Here is a 19,992-nt window from a genome sequence, read left to right as displayed (position 1 = left end):
ATGAAGGTGAAGTCAGGCGAGTCAGACGGCCATGCAACTGTCATAGGTTTTACTGCAGTACAAATATAAATTGAACAATACATATACACACATATACAACTGGTATTGGTGTCGTTATCGGTATCAGTGCCGAAACCCAATCCTGGTATCAGTACCGATACCCAATCCTGGTATCGGTACCGTCATCTCCAGTCTTCTTTCAATCTTCTCTCCTTGCTTCCTGCTTTTCGTTTTGTATTTTCTCTTTCTCCAGTTGTTCTGAACAGAAAGAACTCAAAGTCTGAGGGTTAGGACTAACCCTAGCCCTAAGACTAGGACTAACCCTAGCCCGAAGACTAGAACTCCCCCAAGCCCTAAGACTAGGATTAACCCTAGCCCTAAGACCAGAACTAACCCTAGCCCGAAGACTAGGACTAACCCTAGCCCTAAAACTAGGACTAACCCTAGCCCGAAGACTAGGACTAACCCTAGCCCTAAGACTAGGACTAACCCTAGCCCTAAAACTAGGACTACTTCGAGCCCGAATGACTAAGACTAACCCTAGCCCGAAGACTAGGACTAACCCTAGGACTAGGACTAACCCTAGCCCGAAGACTAGGACTAACCCTAGCCCTAACTCATCCCAGTTTGCTGTCTTAACCACGTTCCCAGGCTCTCTCACGTTTCCTGTTTGTCCTTCACTACTTTCTCCTTTTACACCTCCCGCCTCTTTTTTCCTTCTGCTCATTATTTCAGCTCCTGGGTCAGAAAGTCAACATAACAGAGTGGGCTTCATCGCCACTGAGCTGGGATTAAGCGTGTGTGTGTGTGTGTGTGTGTGTGTGTGTGTGTGTGTGTGTGTGTGTGTGTGTGTGTGCGTGTGTTAAGGAGAGCGGGTGGTCTTTTGCTGTAGCAATAATAGAGAGAGCAGCACGTGGAGCTTCACGCTGAGCAAACTCCTTGGAACTGCTGCACGAGTCAAATGTGAAGCTGTCATGTTTGACAAATATCTGACGGTAACAAATAATTGCGATGCAAGATGTTCATGTTTTCAGGTCGGCTGCTCGTGAGTCATGAGTCAGACCTTCCCTGTTATTGGTAGGTGGAGGTCGGGGGGGGGGGCAAACCAAAGATCAAGTCCTCGCACTCTGAAGAACCTTTAGAAACATCGTCCGTCCGTAACAGTCGTCGCTCTCCAGCGGGTCAAAGCTGCAATTCAACCACAGGAAAAAAAAGAAAGAAACCCTCTTAATGCTGAGCTAATACCACCAGAGTGCACATTCAATTGACTGCAATAATAGTGTTATGTAAAACAGATAAAAAGGTCTGTTGCGGGGTTAGAAAAACAGATTAAAAGTCGCAGTTTTGATAGTGCCCCCTAGAGGCATCTATTGTCATTGCAGCACAGAGAAGAGAGGGCCAATCAAGAGTGCACAGAGAACTGAGAATAATAAAAAATAAAATAAAATGACTGCATATCTGTCTGAAATGTATCTATTTGTCCCCCTAATTCTGACATCTGCCAAGGTGAAAGCCTGTAGTGCAACATGACTTCTCACGAAAAGTCATTCTCTGAGCCATTTATAGTTGCTTTCACTCGACGTGATCTTCTGGATCTGTCAGTCATTGACTCTCGTGCGAAACCATCTCACTTCCAGTGAGGTGGAAGAGCGGAGAAACACAACAGATCAGATGTCCTCCTGCAAACACATGAAATACTCTGAATATTTTCTTGGCCTTTCTGCTGGGTTAAGTCGTGAAACGTGAGGGGAGAACCTGATCCCACCTCATGACTGACTTCAAGTCAACTGCAGTGAACTCAGAGAATCTGAACTCTTGTGTTGGTCCACTGGGAGAGAGCCAGGTGCCCTCGACTTTACCCCGAGTGATGTCGTATGAAGCCTTTACTGCAATACCCGTGAAGACGTTTCAAGATAGTTTTATTTTGAAACTTTTCATTTGGGTTTTGTGTCTCAGCCACGTGCAGCAGCTGCCCACAAGTTTGAAGTCAAATAATCAGACGTGGAGAAAGGAAGAAACTCACTGTGTTGTTCAAGCTTCAGTAAAGATACACACAGATTACTGCAGTTCTCTGCTGGTGCATTATAACCGTTAGCATACCACCCAATAACTCAGTCTTACACACTACCAACCCGCCTGGCTCTTTAGATGATGACTGGATGAGCTGTGTGGTCAGTCAGCTCGGCTCTGCAACGCCGACTGACCACGCCAAGGCTGACAAAGCGCAGATAGATGGCGCTTCAAACAAAGGTCTGCTTGTTTCCCCTGAGCACCATGTGACTCACAGATCAGGTGTCCCTCCCAGCTCCACCCGAAGGGTGCTGTAGAGGAACCAGGGGGAAGCTATGTGGAGCATTCGCACTGATCCAGGTGTTCCCGTTGGCCTGATCCTTCTCTAACTTCAACGCCCCCCCCCCTCTTCTGCCGCTGAACCTGCAGAACTTCCAAGTCTTCTAGAATCAGTGGTTCTCAACTGGTGGTGGAGTCTCACAACCCTCATTGTTTTTCCTTTTCATGAAAATCAAAAGCCAAATTTTCCACAAAAATAAAATCGCCTGGCCACTTTCTATAATTTCTCCAAAATAACTATTGAAATGATTGCATTGAATTGTGTGTCCTGCAAAATAAACTCCCCAAATGTCTCTTTTCTATACCAAAGAGACAGCCTGGCAGAGCTCTGTCTGTGTGACCTCTAAGACTTCACAAATAGAATATTTATCTTCCCAAAACATCATTCTCTAAAATGTAAATCAATCCATGGTAACTCAAGTCAATCCTTCTCTTCCGGCCCTGCTGGGACAGTGACTGCAGTGAGCAGGTCTCAGTGTTGCAGCTGGAGCTGCTCAGTGGGAGTCCAGTGGCCCAACACAGGTCACATTCTTGTCCATCTGATAAAAGATTTGAAACATCTGCTCTGGATTTGAACTAGAAAGGCCGGAAAAGGTTACGTAAAAGTCACAACAACGTGCGGCTCCAAGAAATACACACAACTCGTCCATTAACTTCTCTCAATTAGGGCCAGCGGAAGGCGAGCCGCATCTATTTATAGATCATATTTCACATTAAAAGGGCATTAGTGATCTTTAGGAAACATTATGAAACCACATTAAACCGGCCGAACCAGAATGATAAATGAAATGACTGAATTTGACCTTTGTAATAAGAGAAATTTGATTGTTTTGAGAGCTAAATTGAAAAGAAATTGATAAATAAATTGAGTTAAAACTGCTAAAAAATTCAGTGTCAGATAAATGTCATCTTCTCCCTGATGTTTGGTTGTAAAAGGTTTCGGGCTCAGTCTCACAACCTGCAATAATTATGCTGATGATTTCGGCTGGAATGACCTTCAGAAGGAGCTGAACTTCAAGGTCAAGGTCGATGCTTGTCCTGCACCACTGGAACCTCTTCATGCAGTGGCACAGCCCCTCTCACTGCACGCTGCCACACGTTTCCTCTACAGCTTCATGTCTCCGAGTCCGTCAGCTGCTTCTGGGAATTCTGCTCCGTTTCTTGCCTGAGCTTCCGTCCCAGTTCACCCTGCCCAGAACCCTTCCAGAGAGGTGATGTATCACCCTGAGGTAGGAAACACTGGAGCGGCCCCAGCAGCTCTCACTCTGCTCCAGAAGACTCTCTCACTCCAGTCCTCACTCACTCTGACGGCTTCTCTCAACACTCTGCACTCCAGGACTTCCTCCTGAAGCAGGCGTGGGCAAACTATGGCCCGGGGGCCATACGTGGCCCATGAAGCTTTTTAATCCGGCCCACTGAACTTGAAGAACTGATATTAACAGTCAGTCAGTCAGTCAGTCAGTCATCAAACAGCTGTATTTCCTCCATGTTTGCAGTGTTTTCAGAGTCATTTCAATAAAGAGCGAAACAGTTTGACTCTCCTGTGTGTGTGTGTGTGTGTGTGTGTGTGTGTGTGTGTGTGTGTGTGTGTGTTTGAACACAATCTTCTCCTTCTTTGGAGTCTCTGAGGGGCTTCAGTGACGATGACCAATTAGGGCTCAGGAACCATGGCCAGTCTGCACAGCTGTAAACACTGGAAAAGAACGAAGAGGTTGGTGGTGGCTGCGGCCTGGAACAATGTGTAGCCCACTGTGTCTCTTGGCCAAATCACAGCAAGAATTCATGTCCATAATCACTTAATCTGGCACGGTAAGAAGATTAAGTGATTACACCATTGTGTTGTACGATCCCGGGATAAGGGAGAAAGCTGACACTCTGCAGAAAAACTTCCTTCACCTTAAACACTCCACACAAGCCTCTGGGTCCCTTCAGGCCAACTGGTGCAGTGATAAAGCAGAACCGTCACTGAAGTTTGTTTGTTCCTCTAGATCAGGCGTGGGGCAAACTACGGTCCAGGGGCCACATGCGGCCCATAAAGGTTTCTGATCTGGCCCGCTGAACTTGAAGAAGTGATATTAATAATCAGCCAGTCATCGAACGGCTGTATCTCCGCCATGTTTCCGCTACCCCCTCTGGCACACTGGAGAACCCACTGTGGCCCCACCTGTCAAAAAGTTTGCACTAGTTGGGGTGGGGTGGTTCTAGATATTTCTGGATGGTTCTGTGTTGGTTCTGTGTTGTTCCAGGGTGGTCTTGGCTTGTTCTAGGTGGTTCTGTCTGGTTCTGTGGTGGTTCTGGGCCAGGCATGGGCAAACTATGAAACTGCAAACTCTATTGTTTCCTCCTATGAGGGTGGCTCACCAAAACACTCCATCCATCTGCTGCTGCTCCGGCTCCTCTGGCACACTGTATGGCCCACTGTGGCTCCAGCAGTCAGACAGTTTGCCCAGCCCTGCTCCAGTGGGAGCCCTCAACAATGCAGCTACTCCGTATACGTCGAGTCACCCGGTGCAGATCCCTCCGTGAGGTCAGCAGTCACGTACACAGACAAACAGCACCCAGAAAAGCTAATTCCTGCTTACAGCGATCCAGGAGAGTCAATGATCCCGACCAACAAAAGGTGCTTGTTTCCTTTTCACTGTGAGCCTGAACTCTGACCTGTGAGCCACAGACCTGCTGCTCTCAGCCACAGTGTTGTTCCACTTTACTCAAGTCATGAAATGTTACCCAACGATGCTGGAGGGGGAAAGAGCCAGGAGGAGATTTTTTTTTCATTAGCCGCCAAAAAAATAAATAAATAAATAAATAAAATTAAAAAAAATATATACATATATAAATATATATATACATGTATTTATACATATATAAAACTATGTTTTTATCTAAATAAAAAATGTATCTAAATAGAAGTGTATTTAAGTGTTTTTAATTAAGGTTGCATAGCTGCATTAAGGTGTATAACTAATACACATTTAATATTGTCGATATCATGAACATTAGTCAATAATTTTCACATCATTTGCTCATAAAATAACATAAGCAACAAAATCTCTAAGGAGCCGCTTGGGAGCCAAAAAAGAGCCAGCGACTCTTTTCAGTGAGCCGAGCCAAAAGAACCGGTTCTGTGAAAAGACCCAGAGTTGCCATCACTGCTGCCATGCAACGGCAGTGTCTTCCTGCTGAGGCTGATATTGTTGATGAGGCTGCAGTCTGGAAGTGGCCAGCATGTGAGGTGCCACTGATAGCAGCCCTTCATCAGCGAGTCAGCTGACGTCACCTGGGGCGGCAGCTCAGTTCACTCAGTCGGCTCCTCCTTCCTCGAGAGTGAAGGACGCCACCCAAACCTGTGACCGCACTGACGACACACACACACACACACACACACACACACACACACACACACACACACACACACACACACACACACACACGGCAGAGTTAGTGTCTTCAGACTGAAATACCGTGCAGCTCCGTTAGAAGATGACAGGGATGCTGCTAAAGTATTCAGTCTCTAATGTGTTCAGCAGCAGCTGTTATTTACAAGCTGCTCTTGTTCCTCTGTGTTTTTCCAGCTCGTCTTGCCGCCGTTGCTTCTTGCTTTTCTTAACATTAAAAGGGATATTTCACGTTCAAACAGCATTTGGCTGATTTAAAAATGAAGTCGCCTTCGTCCCCACACGCACGCTTGTGTCAATTAATAATCTAGTAAAAAGCAAAAGTACTGATTCAAGTAAAAGTACGAGAGTAGAGGCTCTAAAATGCACTTGGGTAAAAAGTACAACTTATTTTTTCTGGAAGGAATAAAACAATGCATGACTTCATACGTGCATGTTTCCACTTTCAATACCATGGCTGATGTTGTTTTCTCCATGTTTGCTTTCCATGGCACTGGAAGCGCAGTGAACGGTGACGCTGAGGTGCAGCACTATGAGTCACTGTCATGTCAAACAACAACACCTAAAATAAGAAAAAGCAGAGTAGTGAGTGAATGACTTCAAACAGGATTTGTACCTTTTAAACACAAACATAGTGAACTTTTTTGTTTCCAATGTAACTGAGTTAAAAGTACAGACAGATATTTGTAGACAAATGCAGGGCGTAAAAGTAAAAAGTTGTCAGCGAAAAGAAATACTACAGTACAGATACCTAAAAACTCTACTTAAGTACAGTAACAACGTATTTGTACTTCATGAACTCCCACCTGTGCTGTTAACTACTACAGGTGTATTACAGGTGCTGTGCTTCCGACCACACCTGCTGGGACAACAGGTTGCTGCAATGAGAAGCAATTATTTGAAACCCAGAGCAGAGATCAGACAGCAGCTCAGTGAATCTCGCCTGAAACTTCTCTTCTGCCTCTTTTTAGGCTCCAGGATACTTTCAAAAAAAAAAAGCCCTTGCAGACATTTCACACTTCCAAGTTCACCTCAATGACATCCACGTGGAAGCCTTTACTTCTCATGGAACATGTGTTGCTTTGCTGATCAGGTTTTGAGCTCAGGGCTGAGAATCACGACGAGTCCTAATGAGTCTGTGGTGGAAATGAAGCTTCTGTGAGGTTTTTCCATCTCCAGCAGCCTCGCCTGCCCCTCAGGGCCTCCACCCCCACACCTCCCACCACCTCCCACCTCCCTCTCAGGTCGGTGTCTGTGGAGCCCCTCCCCCAAACTACCGCTGATGTCACAACAGTGAGATGTGAGCGAGCGAGCGAGTGAATGAGAGATTATTTAAAGGGCCAGACTGTGTCTGAGCGGGCGATCGACACCACCAGCTCAGCATCATCACTGCTGCTGCTGCTGCTGCTGCTGCCAGGGAATACACTGTCAAGGGCTTCCAGAGACTCTTCAGCTGAAGAAACAGTCAGTAAGATGACTCGCTCACCTGGATGGCTTCTTCTTGTTGGCTGACGACTGAATGACTGAACTCCTGAGTGGTAAACTGTGCAGCGAGTGCTGCTTCGTGTGATGCTAGAAGAAAATACTCCAGTTTTCCTACCTTCTGTCCTTCACCTTGAACTGTACAGACTGTTAGATGTTCTGCTGTGTCTTCATCATGAGTGACGGTCGCACTGAGAGGCTGGTTCACTTTCAGCTCTGCTGCTGTTGTTCTGACTGGTGGACTGGTTGCGGACTGTTTTTGCAGTTTATTTCTCTGCAGTAGTGATGATAGTCTTTGCTATCAACAGGTTGGTTGATGGGGATGCAGGATGATTTTTTCTTTTTTTTTTTTACACCTGATGATGCAACACCAAGATACATTTTTCTGCAAGGTTTATTATTTTACTTTCTACCAACAGAAAGACTGCGAGTTGTTTGGTGGCTGAAGTCGTCCATTACTGAGTCGTTCATTACCGAGTCGTCCATTACTGAGTCGTTCATTACCGAGTCGTCCATTACTGAGTCGTTCATTACTGAGTTGTTTATTACTGAGTCGTTCATTACCAAGTGTTTGTGGACTGATTCACTCCTGGTCAGGAGTCACCTGTTGATGATTTGCTCAGCGGAGCCGCTGCCGCGTAGAGTTGTTCACTGACTGGCTGGCTGGCTGGCTGGCTGGCTGACTGACTTTTCTGACTGCTTTCCCTTTTCACCAGCTTGCTGGCCAGAAAACTCTCCCCTCGATCGGCCGCTGTTTGTGACTGAATGCAGGCAGTAAAGTCGTTGATGTCGAGCGTTGGGATTTTCCTGCCTGGCTGGTTTATTTGTAAAGCTGCTGATGACACAGTTGACGTTGCGAAGTCAAGTCAACGCTACCTGGATGCAGGGAGGAATTGCTGCTCGTTCAGTAGTTTTTACCGCCTGTCTGTCTGTCTGTCTGTCTGTCTGTCTGTCTGTCTGTCTGATGATTGTCATCAGTGAGTTGAGGTAGTGTTACTTCCTCTTCCTGTTTACTACCTGGTTTGCTGGTGTGGTTGGCCGAGTAAAGTCATGCTGCACTGAGTCCATTAGCTGGTGTGTGTGTGTGTGTATTGTTGTGTATTGCTACAAACATCTTGAACTAACTGCATTCACTCTTTAGTGTTGCTTCTACTTTTTTCATTGTCATTGTTGTTTCCAGTTATTTATGAACGTTGAAGGATTTTTTTTTTGTTCGAGCAGCAGTATTTTTGTGTATTTGTGTTCTGTCCTCGACTGATATTTGCATCAACTCAGTGATCCCCTCTGACTGTTCCAGGTGCAGTGATGTCTCTGCTGTCTATCGTGCTGCCTGTTGCAGGTATTCCATCACTTCCTCTCTCCGTTCGTTCCCTCTTTTCTGCCTCGGTTCTCTCGGCTGGGAGAAAAGACTGCAGCTCAGGAGCGGAGAGCTCCTTTCCTAAAAACACAGTTCAGTGCTTGGAATGAAACTAAGACACTGATGTTTGGTTGTTTCCCCTTCAGGCCTTTGCTTCCTGATCTCCTCAACCATTGGCTCAGAATCCAGTGGTGAGTCCCTGATGTCTGTCCGTCCGTCTGTCTGTCTGTCTGTCTGTCTGTCTGTGAAACCATTGCTCAATGCTTCAGTTCAGGGCCTAAGACACGTGGGAAGAATTAGTGGAACAAAGTCGAACCAACGACTGTCGTTTCAAGTGCCGTCATATGATTTTCAGTCATATTTGACTCCAGAATCAGATTAAGAGAAGGTTTCATGAGTGTAAACCAGATGGAGGGCTGAACTGTTTGACTGGTGGAGCCACAGTGGCCTGTAAAATGCGCCATTTTTTTAGACGCAAAAATTTTAAAAATTTAAATAAATTAAATTTTTAGATGCGAAAAGGGATTTTCTAAACTGCATCATTGAAGCTCAGTCAGTTGAGGTGTATTTATATTCATTTTGATTCCAAAGTTTAATATACAACTAAAAATCATTCTGAGAAATGTTCACCTTGAAATTTAATTGTAATATATTTTTTGCTTAAAAACATGAATTTCCAAAATGGCCATTTTGGACCATGGACCACTTCAGGGTCTCGACAGTTTGGTCAGCTGTCAGGAGCCTGAAGTGGATCTTTATTGAGGTTAACATGCTAAACACTTTACCATGTCTTTATTTCTCACTGATCAAAGGGAGGATGAAGAGCCAGAGGAGAAGAGTCTCTGCTTTCCTCTCGTCCAGCTTCATCCTCCCCTCCACACCTCCAGCAGATTTTTTTTTCAGAATTTTTCCTCTGTTTGTTTTGAGCCTGAACCATAAAAGAAGTGAAATCTAGACTAAGCTCCTTCCTTTTATTTCCTATTGACCAAACAGATGAAAAGCTCCTTTTCATCCCGTGTCAGTTTCCTTCCAGGAGCACATTTGTTTTTCTGACTATTTGAATAAATTAGTCTCCTGTGAAGAGCATCACAGAGCAGGAAACTCCTTTTATCTCAACCCACACGTCTCCCATTTTAAAGTCCTGGGTTTTTTGTTTGTTTTTTTTTAGAAAAAGAAAATATCTCTGTTACCAGTAAAACCCAAATGAAAAAAATCCTTCTACTGGGAGTCATTTAATTATATTATTAATTTTCTTAATAGATCAAAGCTCTGGTCACATGACTGCCCTGCTTTGCCTTCTCATTTCTACACTTTCACTCGACCGAGATGCTTCTTTTGTTTACGTACTTATAACTAGTGGGTATTTTTTTTTAAATAAAATCTCCTCTGTCTGACATCAACCGAAGACCTGGGATAAAGTTCCCCCTGCATCAGAATAAACCGTAGTACAATCGTATATTGTGGAGTTATTCCCTGATTTTAGATTTTAAATGAATCTGTCATCTTCAGCCCACTTTAGAGATGTTGTGCAACATGTCCTTCTATGTCAGAGTGTCGTGTTGTGCTGTTGTTGCCAGTCGCCTACCCAGTGACCTGTGTGACCCGAGGAGCCGACCTGTCCGAGGACAAGCTGCTGGTGCTGTGCCCAGCGGACTGCACTCAGTGGAGGGTCTCAGTGTTTGGGACGGGGGTCTACGCCTCCATCTCCTCCATCTGTGGAGCTGCCATCCACAGGTTGGACCATCACCAGCCTCCTCTTCCTCTCTCTCTCCCTCTCTCTCTCTCTCCCTCTCTCTCTCTCTTTTCCACCGCTCACAGGCCTCAACTGCAACGCAGCTGATTTCAATTCCTGAGACGGCCTCTTACTGCCAGTCACATATTCATACAGAACAGCAGTATTTGCAGTTGTGACAATCAGCAGTGGATCACAACCCACCAATAGGAAGCCTTGAGCTGCTGTGACCAACAACCAGAACCAACTGCCAGAACAGAACAATCCAATTGGCCTGGCTTTGAATGTGATGGAAGGTTGAATATACATCAATATAGCAGTCAACAGTTTGGACGCACCTGTTTCTTCTCCATCTTGACCACTTTCTACACTGCAGATGCACACTGAAGACATCAAACATATGTGCAAAATATGTTCATTAATGTGGCAAATGAAAAAAATGTTAAATACCTCAATATGTGATGTTCTATATATTTTTATGAGGGGCGGCTCTTCTAGATCATCCACAATATAAAAGTGGTTTGAGTTATTTCACACTTTATGTTTAATACATATTCCAGATGTGTCCATTCTTCATTTTGACACCTTGAGTGACAATCTGCAATGTCAACAGTCATGAAAGTGGAAGAAAAACCATCAAATCAGAAGTTTGTGTCCAAACCTTTGACTGCTCGTGTGTGTATATGTGCGCACAGTCTTCTAATGATGGGCAGCAGGTTGAATGGAGCTTGAGTGGGCAGGTGTAGGAGACACGTGGCTCAAACGTTGGTCCTGAAGGTGTGACATAATAGCGAGCAGCGTGAGGCCGCCTGTGTGCTGACCCTGGACACAACAGCAACACCGTGAAGGAATGTGCAGGAAGGAGGGATTAAGCTCTCAACCCTGAGTGAACCCCTCCCTCCTTCCTTCAGGGGCCCTGAGAGGAAGTCCACACCGACTGGGCTCCTCCAGGTTCCTCCGGGTTCCTCCGCCTTCCTGCTGTCCTTCCTCTTCTCATCTTGCCATCCTCAGGGAGGAAGTGTGAAATGTGATTTCCTCTGAGGAGCGCCGTGTCTTCCTCAACTGGCCGGCGTTGACACGCAGATCTTTAAACGAGGATCGCTTTGAAGTTCCGATCGGGTCAAACACCAAACTCACTGAACGATATTGTTCTTCATCACCATCGGCATATTTTCAGAGTTTGTTGTTAAAATGAGAAAATGTTTTCTTTGGTCTATGGAGCTCATTTTTAAAAGATACACTCATCACGTGACATCACATCACATGATCTCGCTCATCCACTCCAAACTGCATTCCTGTCTTTGAAGGTCCAGTGTGGAATATTTGGAGGTTTTGACAAAGAAACAGCAACATTCAGTGGTTACACTTTAGATTGCAGCGTCTTTCACTCTCCCTCCCTCTCCTGAGCTGCCAGTGAACTACGGTGGCCCTGTGCACCCATACATGGCCCCCAGGCCGTAGTTTGCCCCTGCCTGTGCTAACCAGTGGTTCCTGGGGTCCGCAGGGGACTGCTGGGTCCGTCTGGAGGTCCCGTCACCGTCCACAAGCAGCAGGGACGACGCAACTACGTCAGCTCCTACGCCAACACCATCCACTCACAGAGCCTGTCTCACTGGACCTCCTCCTTCAGCCTCACCAGTAGGTGGCGTACACACATGTACAAACATTCATGATCAGAAAATACTTTAGACGTCTTTCAAAAGGTTTTTTTTAATACTAAAAAAATCAAATAAAAGATAAAAAAGCAGCTAGTTTATATAGCATGTTTTTTTGTTGTTGCCATCAACAGTGGACTGAGGCAGTGCTGCCCCCTACTGGATAAATGGAAAATTTTGAGTCTCACAAAAGTGAATTTGTGTTTGTGTGGAATTGGAAGCGTATCCTCCTGATTGAGACTGGAGAGATTTCAAGTATTGAAGCACTCAGGCATTCTGCAGTTATTATTCATCACCAGTTATAGTCTGAGTTATTGTTCAGTTCTCCTGAACATTCACAGTGTGTAATGTGTGTGTCTGTCTTTGGCCAGGACCTAACAATGTTCCCCTGGAGCTGACCAGCGACACCAGCACCACGTCCTTACCTGCAGCTGCACCACCAGGTGAACCTTTCTTCTGTCTCTCTTCTCCTCTTTCTTCTGTCTCTCTTCTTCCTCTTTCTTCTTCTTCTCTTCCTCTTCCTCGCCTCCACTACACTGGCAGGCATGTGATGTTTTCATCAGACAAACTCTAACCTGCGTGTGTGTTGTTGCAGCAAAGAAAGCGGTGAAGAAGCCGTCCGTCAAGAAAGCCCTGACAGGAGGAAACAAAGGTGCCCCTCTTTATTTTGTGAAGCTTTACTTCCTGTTGTGTTGAAGGCAGTGCAGTCCATACTGGAAGGTCCAGTGTGTCGTATTTGGAGATTTTGAAGAAGAAACAGCGACATCAAGTGGTTACATTTTAGATTGCATCAGTCTTTGGTAAGTCCCCTGAGGGACTCCGTATCCTCCCTCTCCTGAGCTGCCAGTGAACTACGGTGGTCTGCAAGCGCAAACCCGGACACCTCGTCCATCTTCTTCTTCTTGGTTGGTTTCTTTGAGGACGCCCCCTAGTGTTCAGCCTAAATAGCAAACGCTCTGCTGTCAGGCAGCTGGATTGTCCACTCCAGGCTTCCTTAGAAATATTCTGGTTCAAGATGGCAGCTAACTGGGAGCACTGGGAGCCTATATATATAAGAACAGTTCTAAGAGGAGGAAAACCAAATGACTTTTATTGCACTGCCAGTATACACGCCAGTATACACTTTTTTGTATGTATTTATAGACTGTAAGTAAAGTTTTAAAAATCATAAATTCAGACAAATTTTACAGAGTAGAAGTATAGTTTTTTAAACAAACAAACAGGCAATAGATTAAACAGATGTTGGGAATATGAGTGTAAAGATACAGGTTTGTTTTTCTTGCAGATTGCCAGGTGGACATCGCCCTGGTGGTCGACAGCAGCAACAACATCGGACGGCGGCGCTTCAACCTGCAGAAGCATTTTGTCACCAGGCTGGTGACCATGCTGAAAGTTGGACAGACCGGACCTCATATAGGACTGATCCAGGCTGGGTTAGACTGGAGCACACACACACACACACACACACACACACACACACACACACACACACACACACACACACAGTGGCTCTAGACCAGTGGTTCTCACCTGGTGGAGCCATGTTTTTCTCCTCATCATGAAGTTTTCCCACAAAAATCAAAACGCTAAACAAGTCAATTAATCATCTTGTATGTGTGTGTGTGTGTGTGTGTGTGTGTGTGTGTGTTGCCCCCACAGTGACTCCCCCAGAACAGAGTTCTTGCTGTCGAACTACACTCAGCCTAAAGAGATGCTGTTTGCCATCAAGGAGCTGCTCTTCCTGGGAGGTGAAACCAACACAGGTAGAACACACATGGCAACACAAAGACACACACTCACAGTGGTAGTGTGTTAAAAATGCTATAAGACATTTTAGTTCAGCGTAAAAAAACAATATAATTTCTTTACATTTATATACATAAAACTTTCTGCCCAAACAAATTGTAAACATCTACACCTGAGCGTGGCCTCTTAGTTTGAGACTTGGGGGCTGTTGGGATGTGACAACGCAGCAGTTAGATGTTGCTGAACCTAAATCCTGAAAATAAAGTGTCCCATGACTTCATTTCCCACAAGCCACGGCTCGCACCTTCATCCCGGTTTTGAACTGGCAGTGAAACTGGACGTGTTTCCTCCCCTCTGGCAGGTAAAGCCATCACGCACGCAGCCAGGACCTTCTTCAGCCAGGAGAACGGCGCCCGGCGCGGTCACCCCAGGGTGATCATCGTGCTGATCGACGGCTGGCCCTCCGACAACCTGGAGCAGGCCGCCACGCTGGCCAGGGAGTCCGGCATCAACGTCTTCCTGGTGTCCGTGGCCAAACCTGCACCTGAGGAGCTCAACATGGTGCCAGACAAGGACTTCATGAAGAAGGTCCAAGCCTTTTCTTTGTGCATACAAAATATTTTGGTTCTATGGCTGTGTAGAGCCAGCTCAGTGGTCCAGTGGTCGAGTGTCTGCCCTGAGACTGGCAGGTTGTGGGTTCGACGCCCAGCCGGGTCAGACCAAAGTCTGGGAAAATGGTCCCCACTGCCTCCCTGCTTGGCACTCAGTATTCAGGGTTGGACTTGGGAAGTTAGATCAGCCAATAGCTGCGTTTCCAGGAAAGTTTTTTTGCAAAGTACAATTGCAATTTGCAGGTGTTTCCATTGAATGGTGTGAAGCGCATTAGCCATAATTCTCGTCAAGTCCTCCGTCCAATCATAACGCACCATTTTCACTGGTCAGTAAACTGGTCACATGTTTTTATTGCCATATTGAGGTTTTGCGCAGTTCTAGGGGGTCATGGAAACGCAGCTGGTGATTCCCGGGCGCAGTACCGCTGCTGCCCACCGCTCCCTCGGGGGATGAGGCGTCAAATGCAGAGGACAAACTTCACATCTTGTGTCAACGCCTGGGACTTTAACTTTCCAGCGCTCAGAAACGTTGTCCTTTCAAGTGTTTCCTCTCCTGCTCCTGCTTCCAGGCGGTGTGCAAAGACAATGGCTTCTTCAATTACATGATCCCGAGCTGGTTCAGCACCACCAAACACATCAAGGCCCTGACCCAGAGGTTCTGCTCACAGGACAACATGCTCTGCAGTAAGTCACACACCTGTGGAACAAACAGATTGAAGAAGCAGTCGTTTGCTCGGTCTTGATCTCGTATGAAGCTCTGAAACCAAGATGAATTTCAATTCATTCAGTTGGATTGATAAATCCATAGTGATCATTCTCAACAGGCTGCTAGCAAGTTGTTTCCTAATACAGTAAATGTTGCAACTCAGTTTTCAATACAGTGATGGAAGTTATGGCTGCCATGCTGAAATGTTCTGTGTCTTCAAGGCAAAACCTGCTACAACTCGGTCAACATCGGGTTCCTCATCGACGGCTCGTCCAGCGTGGGACATCCCAACTTCCAGCTGGTGCTGGACTTCCTGGCAGGAATCGTCAGCAGCTTCGACGTCTCCGACATGGGAGCCCGGGCTGGTCCGTCTCACTGCATCACAGTGTCTGTGACTCTCTGCAGTGGAAAAGCCTTTAGACTGACAGTGTGCTGGGCCTCCAGGTGCTGTGCAGTTCACTTATGACCAGAGGCTGGAGTTCGGCCTCTACGACCACAAGAATAAAGAAGACACCATCAACGCTGTGAGGAGGATCGCCTACATGAGCGGAGGAACCGCCACCGGAGAGGCCATCAGATACTGCACTCGCAACCTCTTCAAGTATTATTGGAGATTTCTACCTTCATATGTCCCCCCCCCCCCCCCCCCCCCCCTTTGGGCGTTTTGCATGTACATGCTGCAAGCTGAATGTTCCCACAGTAGCAACAGTGACACCAGATAGTAGAAACCTTGAGAAGGTCCAAACACTCATCTGAGAGTCGCAAGCTGCGTTTCCATGACAGTTCTTCACAAAATGAAAGCGATATTTCTAAAATTTCCACAAAGTACCTGTGCGGTTTGCAGGTGTTTCCATTGAATGGTGTGAAGCTCATTGGCTGTAATTCTCAAAGTTCTTCTTTTCTCTCTCCAGACGAATGGGACCAGGCCGCAACTTCCTGATTGTGGTGACGGACGGCCAATCGTATGACGATGTCAGACAACCAGCAGTAGAGGCGCACAAAGAAGGTGAGTGCTGTTGTGCTGACCTAAAACGTCCACTTGCATCTCTGTAGGCCTCCTTCTAAACCCAGCTGGAGATGTTCCTCAGAGGCTCCGCTCCATATTGGCACGATAACATCGCACAGTTGCCACATATTCATCCACAGTCCAGTGCATTTCCACTGCCTTTGTGACGCGTCGCTCTCCTTTGTGTCAGACATCACCATCTACTCGGTGGGCGTGGCCTGGGCTCCCATCGACGACCTGAAGGCCATCGCCTCGGAGCCCAAGGACGCTCACACCTACTTCAGCAGAGAGTTCAGCGGCCTGGCCGAGTTCATCTCTCCGGTGGTCCGAGGCATCTGCCGCGACTTCACCGAGAAGAACTAACGCACCTTCTCATTGCTTCTCCTGCGAGCTCTCTAACTGACCCGAGCTGCAGTCACTCTGTCAAGTCACCACTAACAATATGGAGTCCATACTATGACAAGAGGAACAAGAGCGCTGTATATATGCATACGCATAGATGTTGAAATGTATATAAAACACAACACGCAAATATCAAAAACTTTTTTTTTTTTTCCTATTTAATGATAAGGACAAGAAAACACTGAACGGGAAGAGCAGAATATCAAAGAAACAATAAGCAGCCGCAGCAGGCGCCAACAAACAACAGTGAACAGTAGAGTATACTTCTTCAAAAGTTAGTTTAAATAAAATTAATGTACGACATCGGAGAAATGCCGGCTGAAAAATGACATTGTAATGTTTTAATTACACATGTGTTTCGATAATGAAACGTTCAAACAAAATAACGTTTTGAAAAATTCAATTTCAGGTGAACAACAAATAGCTAATTTATTCTATCAGTCTGACATGATGATATATTTTTGTGATAAAATAGGCACCTTGATAATATCACCCTCACATCTCAAACCACTGAATTTGTTTTGTTCCTTCTAAACTTCAACGTGTTTGTATTTGAATCCAATCTTCCGTCCGCATTTCCTGCCGCAATCCGAGACGCCCTTGGTTGTCATTCAGAAAGGACTTCGTCGCACAGCTCACATATGACTGGCTAATTCTTGATGGTGACTTTGCTTCACACTCTTCTAGAGGCCATTGTGATTCAGTCAATGATTTCGCATCATGACCGCAAGGCCCATTATTGTACAGAATGTCTAAGAAATAAAGAGTTTGTGTACTTTTTAGTTATTTTAGATGCTTGGTTGGTTTTTACTCTGCAGCATGAGATCCTTTTGAAGCAAGTGCTGCTGCTATTTACATTGAGGAGCTCGCCAAACTGTTTTTAAACATAAACATGTGACTCAAACCAGTCTGTCATCATAATTCTTCAAAGTGGTCGTCGGTGAGGCAGGACGACTTTGTACACATAATGTTATTTCTTTGCTTACATTTATTCTGAACTTCTTACTGTTGACTCTGTACTTAACCTCATGTGTATTTGTCAGAGTGTCGCCGCTACAGCTTTTCATTTTTCTTAAACTCACTGCAGCTGACAGAATATCGGGGTTATTGGCATAAACACATAAACACATCATAATCAGCCACAAGTACTCCGTACGGCTTCACTTTTTCATGCAATTCTTTTCTTTCATATACTGTAAGATTGGAAAAAAAAAAAACTTTGTCTGTGTATAAAAGAATGACACTGTTGACATTAAATGTACAGAAAATGAAGCTCTAAGTTTTAATGTCCGGGTGAAAAAAAATAGTGATAAAAAGTAAAAAGCGATAATGAAATCAGGTCAATTAAAATGCACAGCCCACTCTGATAACCACGTGTCCAGCAAAACACATGGGCAAAATCTAAACAGGAAAAAGGGAGAAGGAAGCAGAGGAGAGGCTGCACACAACAGCAAGTGTGAACGTCACAATTTTAGAAATAACCATTTAAAAAAAAAAAAAAAAAAAAAAACTTTTAAAAATTTCTTTCTACAGTTCTGTGGTTTGAATGCAAAACCTTTGAAATGCAGCAGATGGAGCTGAATTGGCGCGATGTCACGATGGCATCAAACCTTCTTCAACGGTGGTTCTGTCCTTTTCTGTATTTATTGTTATTGTTATCATTATTATCATCTGTTCTTCCTGTGAATCTCAATAAATACACTTGTTTTTAAACGGTTTCAATGGCGGCTCCAATGAAGTTACATGAGAACATTACTTTGCTCTGCCATCTACTCGCCCAACTGGGCCACCGTACAGGCGTAACGAGATTCTCCAAATGATTCATTCATTCATTCATTCATTCATTCGGTTTCCATCTTCCAACTCTCGATGCTGTCAGTCAGTGTGACGCCTTCGGGTGTGTTGACGTGTTTTTGAGTGGCGTTACCAGAAGCGTCAGCAGAGCGTCCGCCTCGACGCAGTGAAACGCGGCCACTAAAGTCAATGAGCAGGTTCACACCAGGCGCAGAGCGTCCGCGTCCCAGAAGCGTCCCAGAAGCAGTAAAACGCGACCCGCTGGAAAAGAACGCCAGAATTTACCCCTGTACACCAGAAGCGTCTGCAGAGCGTGAGCAGAGCGACCGCAGACGCTCTGCTCACGCTCCAGCACAAGATCGCGCGACAACTCAGGTAGTTTTCGCGAGTTTTTAAAGAAAACAACAATGAAACAAAACATCGATACTTGGAGACACTGTTGGGACAGTGTCTCCAAGTATCGATGTGTGTAAAAAAGAAAAAAAAAGAAAAATAACGCGAACTGCTGGCATCATGCAAAATGCAGGTATTTAAAGTATAGATGCATTTTGTTCAGCATAGTTTGAGATTCAAAGTGAAATCTGTTTTTGTTTGACGGCCGACCTGAACGGCGTTGAAGCCGATGCGTCACGTTGATGTTTCACAGTAAAGTACAGCACATATAAATACAAAATCCAGCATATTGTGTGTTACGATGAAAATCAACCGGATCCACCGTGTTTTTACACTATTGATTTCCTGTCGGAACGATCCCACCTGCTACGATTGACGCAGGAGGGACGCGGCAAGCGTCAAAGAATAAATTCTGGCGTTCTTTTCCAGCGGCTCGCGTTTTACTGCTTCTGGGACGCTTCTGAAACGCGGACGCTCCGCGCCTGGTGTGAGCCTGCTCATTGACTTTAGTGGCCGCGTTTCACTGCGTCGACGCGGACGCTCTGCAGACACTTCTGGTGTAAAACAGGGGTTTGACGCTTGCCGCGTCCCTCCTGCGTCAATCGTAGCAGGTGGGATCGTTCAGACAGGAAGTCAATGATATAAAAACACGGTGGATCCAGTTGATTTTCATCATAACACACAATATGCTGGATTTTGTATTTATATGTGCTGTACTTTACTGTGAAACATCAACGTGACGCATCGGCTTCAACGCCGTTCAGGTCGGCCGTCAAACAAAAACAGATTTCACTTTGAATCTCAAACTGTGATGAACAAAATGCATCTGTACTTTAAACACCTGCCAGCAGTTCGGTTTATTATTATTTTTCTTTTTTTACACACATCGATACTTGGAGACACTGTCCCAACAGTGTCTCCAAGTATCGATGTTTTGTTTCATTGTTGTTTTCTTTAAAAACACGCGAAAACTACCCGGGTTGTCGCGCGATCTTGCAATCCTCGCGTGAACCGATCGAGCCGCTGCGCGAGACGCTCTGCTCGTAAGACGCGTCCTGCGTGGGAGGCTGCTGGAGCGTGAGCAGAGCGTCAACGCGGTCGCTCTGCTGACGCTCTGCAGACGCTTCTGGTGTAAAACAGGGACTCGACGGGAACGAGGCAACTTTTCCAACCCGGAAGAAGAACACCGAGTCATTTCCTTTCTCCTCTCGCGCCCCCAGTTGTGTTTATCTCACACATTTTAAACTATTGTTGCGGCTCATGAACACACACTGCAGGTCAATAACTAGCAGATACTGAAAGTTTAGGGGTTTAGGTTATCCTGGAAAAACGGGACTTAAACATTAACTCATTGCACTTTTTTT

General features: G+C 45.6%; 1 protein-coding gene across 2 annotated transcripts; it reads left to right on the top strand.

Moving 5' to 3' along the window:
• Positions 1 to 7,056: 7,056 nt before the first annotated feature.
• coch (coagulation factor C homolog, cochlin (Limulus polyphemus)) lies at positions 7,057 to 18,158 on the top strand. Of its 2 annotated transcripts, none has more exons than XM_076027734.1 (15): positions 7,057 to 7,212; positions 8,524 to 8,565; positions 8,730 to 8,774; positions 10,161 to 10,317; positions 11,820 to 11,953; positions 12,342 to 12,413; positions 12,566 to 12,622; positions 13,256 to 13,403; positions 13,630 to 13,733; positions 14,078 to 14,304; positions 14,897 to 15,011; positions 15,255 to 15,398; positions 15,478 to 15,634; positions 15,945 to 16,039; positions 16,230 to 18,158. In XM_076027734.1, exons 1-15 carry the CDS (start codon positions 7,065 to 7,067, stop codon positions 16,400 to 16,402), a joined length of 1,818 nt encoding a protein of 605 aa, XP_075883849.1. In that variant the 5' UTR covers positions 7,057 to 7,064; the 3' UTR covers positions 16,403 to 18,158. The 2 variants fall into 2 exon arrangements, with proteins under 2 accessions (XP_075883849.1, XP_075883850.1); XM_076027735.1 differs by having other exon boundaries at positions 7,091 to 7,208.
• The last annotated feature ends 1,834 nt before the right edge of the window (positions 18,159 to 19,992 follow it).

Source organism: Nelusetta ayraudi, unplaced genomic scaffold (genome assembly GCF_046127955.1).
Source record: "Nelusetta ayraudi isolate G7.1 ecotype Tasmania unplaced genomic scaffold, CSIRO-AGI_Nayr_v1 ptg000021l, whole genome shotgun sequence".
NCBI lineage: Eukaryota > Metazoa > Chordata > Actinopteri > Tetraodontiformes > Monacanthidae > Nelusetta > Nelusetta ayraudi.
The sequence above is the reverse complement of the archived record's forward strand: the minus strand, read 5'-3'. Positions and strand labels throughout refer to the sequence as shown.

Coding starts and splice junctions, on each gene's coding strand:
- coch (XM_076027734.1), top strand. CDS start 7,065: ATGAGAGATTATTTAAAGGGCCAGACTGTGTCTGAGCGGGCGATCGAC. Junction 15,399..15,477: donor CGACATGGGAGCCCGGGCTG/GTCCGTCTCACT, acceptor CTGGGCCTCCAG/GTGCTGTGCAGTTCACTTAT. Junction 16,040..16,229: donor AGTAGAGGCGCACAAAGAAG/GTGAGTGCTGTT, acceptor CCTTTGTGTCAG/ACATCACCATCTACTCGGTG.